We start from the raw sequence: 2272 nt of genomic DNA on the forward strand, positions 1-2272 counted from the left end.
AAACTTTGAAAAATAGCTTTTTTACATTTTTAAAAATTACAAAATTTATCTTTAAGTGAAAATTAAAAAATCTATGATCAAATACTCATTTAAAAAAAAAAATAATAAAAGTCGATTTCTTTTTTTATGACCAAACAGGTTATATTCTTAATTAGAGAGTGGATATTTCAATTCTTAAGAAAAGGGAAGAGATTGGGTATTTTTGTCATTTGATATTTTGATCCATATAGTGTCCTTATAATTATTAGTATAAGGTTTAGATCTTCGACTTTTTCAAATTGTTTAATTTTGGTTGAAAATTTCCACTAGTGTATAATGTTTACGAGAATTATAAAGATATGCAGAACGCCAATATAAAATATGATTCACATGTTGTAAATTGTATTTTAATACAATTTGCAATTGAGAAATAGAATTTATCATAGCAATTGAGGACGACGACAACAACAACAATCATCTAGTAAAATCTCACTAGTGGGGTTTGGGGAGAGTAGTGTGTACGCAGACCTTACCCATACCCCGAAGGAGTAGAGAGGATAATGTGTACGCAACATTATCCCTACCCCGCATACCTTATCATAGCAATTGAGGAGCGACTTATAAATTGCTCTTGAGAAATGCAATATAAATCGCAATTGAGAAATGCAATTTAATGACAAAGGCGAGATATAAATCGTTGTTCCATTCGAATTATGAATCGCAAAACAAATGCGATGTGAGAATCGCAACCGACAATACGACTAATAATTCGCAATTATCGGATGCAACTTTAATACGAATAGCATTTATAATTGCAATAGATAAATGATTTATAAATCGTAAGAGATAAATGTAACTTAGACTTATAAGCGAATTGATAGGTGCATCTTATAAATTACAATTGACAAACAATACTTTTAGATCGCAATTGACAAAATACGATTTATAAATCCAGTTGATAAGTACGACTTTACGAATTGAGTAATATCTTTATAATCGCAATTGTCAAATGTGACGTAAAGAGACTTTTAAAATGCAATCAGCATTTGCGACTTACAATCTCAATCGCCAGATGCAACTTATAAATCGCGTCAACTCTGACATATTAATTGCAATAAAGAAGACTAATAAATCGAATCGGCAAATGCATTGCAATCGAATTCGACTTATAAACAGTAGTTACTGAATGCGACTTATAAATTGCAATCATTGTCCTGAACGCGACTCCTAAAGCGAAATTGCCATATGCTACTTATAAATCGCAACTATATATAATCGCAATTGAAATGTGTCTTCTATATCGCATTATCTATAATCGCAATTAGAAAATGTGACTATAAGTTGCAAAACATATTAATAGCAACCACAAAAGCAACTTATAAACGCAATTGTCAACTGCGACTTATGTTTTCTTGAAAATCGGCAAAGGTTTATCATTTTGTTCTCCCTATGTATTTCCCTCTCTGCTTTCTTCCTCCGCAACCTGATCCAAATCACCACCACCGCCCTCTTCCACCGTCAAGTCATGTCATCGAGGGTCTCCGTTACAGTATCTCAGGACGGTACCGGCGATTACTGCACAGTACAAGATGCAATAGACGCCGTTCCGTTAAGCAACAAGTGTCGCACTGTGATTCGCGTAGCTCCTGGTATTTATAAGCAGCCAATTTACGTTCCCAAAACGAAGAATTTCATCACGCTTGCTGGGTTCAATCCTGAAGACACTGTCCTCACTTGGGATAATACTGCCACTAAAATTGATCATCATCAGGTACATCTTCAATTTTTTTTTTTTTTTTTTTTTTTTTTTTTTTTTTGCATTTTTTTTGGATTTAAGTTATATAAACTGACATAATAAAGATTTCTAGAGTTTTAGTAGACGTTTGGCCATAAGTTTTGGAAAAAAATTCAAATATGTGTTTGGTTGTAAAATTAATTTTGGGAGATTTTGGAAACCAAAACTTCAAATCTCAAATATAGCTTAAGACCTCTTTTTGGGCCAAATCATGACCATTTGGGACTTTTTAACTTGCCTCACAGTTCTTGTCCAAACACATTGTCAATTTCAAATCAAACTTCACCCAAATCAGCTTTTCCCAAAAAATATTAGGAATCTACGTCCAAACGAGTCCTAGTGTATTGTAACCTGTTATAATATGTTAATCAGTATTTTTTAGAGTTATTATCAATGCTTAACTTAGAGATTACATGTCACTATTAAACTCTTTTTTCTGTTATAAATTTTAGAGACTAGTATGTGGGTTTAAGTTTCATTGTCGTTAAAAAAGGTTTT

At 32.3% G+C, this 2272-nt stretch overlaps 1 protein-coding gene across 1 annotated transcript in view; it reads left to right on the forward strand.

Annotated features, from left to right (window-relative positions):
* Nucleotides 1-1409: 1409 nt before the first annotated feature.
* LOC109218843 (pectinesterase 31) overlaps nt 1410-2272 on the forward strand; it is a 5563-nt gene continuing 4700 nt past the window's right edge. The window contains exon 1 of the mRNA XM_019383241.1: nt 1410-1750. Within this exon, the coding sequence (XP_019238786.1) occupies nt 1505-1750 (246 nt within the window). The 5' untranslated portion in view covers nt 1410-1504. The remainder of the gene's footprint in view (nt 1751-2272) is intronic.

Source organism: Nicotiana attenuata, unplaced genomic scaffold (assembly GCF_001879085.1).
Source record: "Nicotiana attenuata strain UT unplaced genomic scaffold, NIATTr2, whole genome shotgun sequence".
In the NCBI taxonomy this organism is placed as follows: Eukaryota; Viridiplantae; Streptophyta; class Magnoliopsida; order Solanales; family Solanaceae; genus Nicotiana; species Nicotiana attenuata.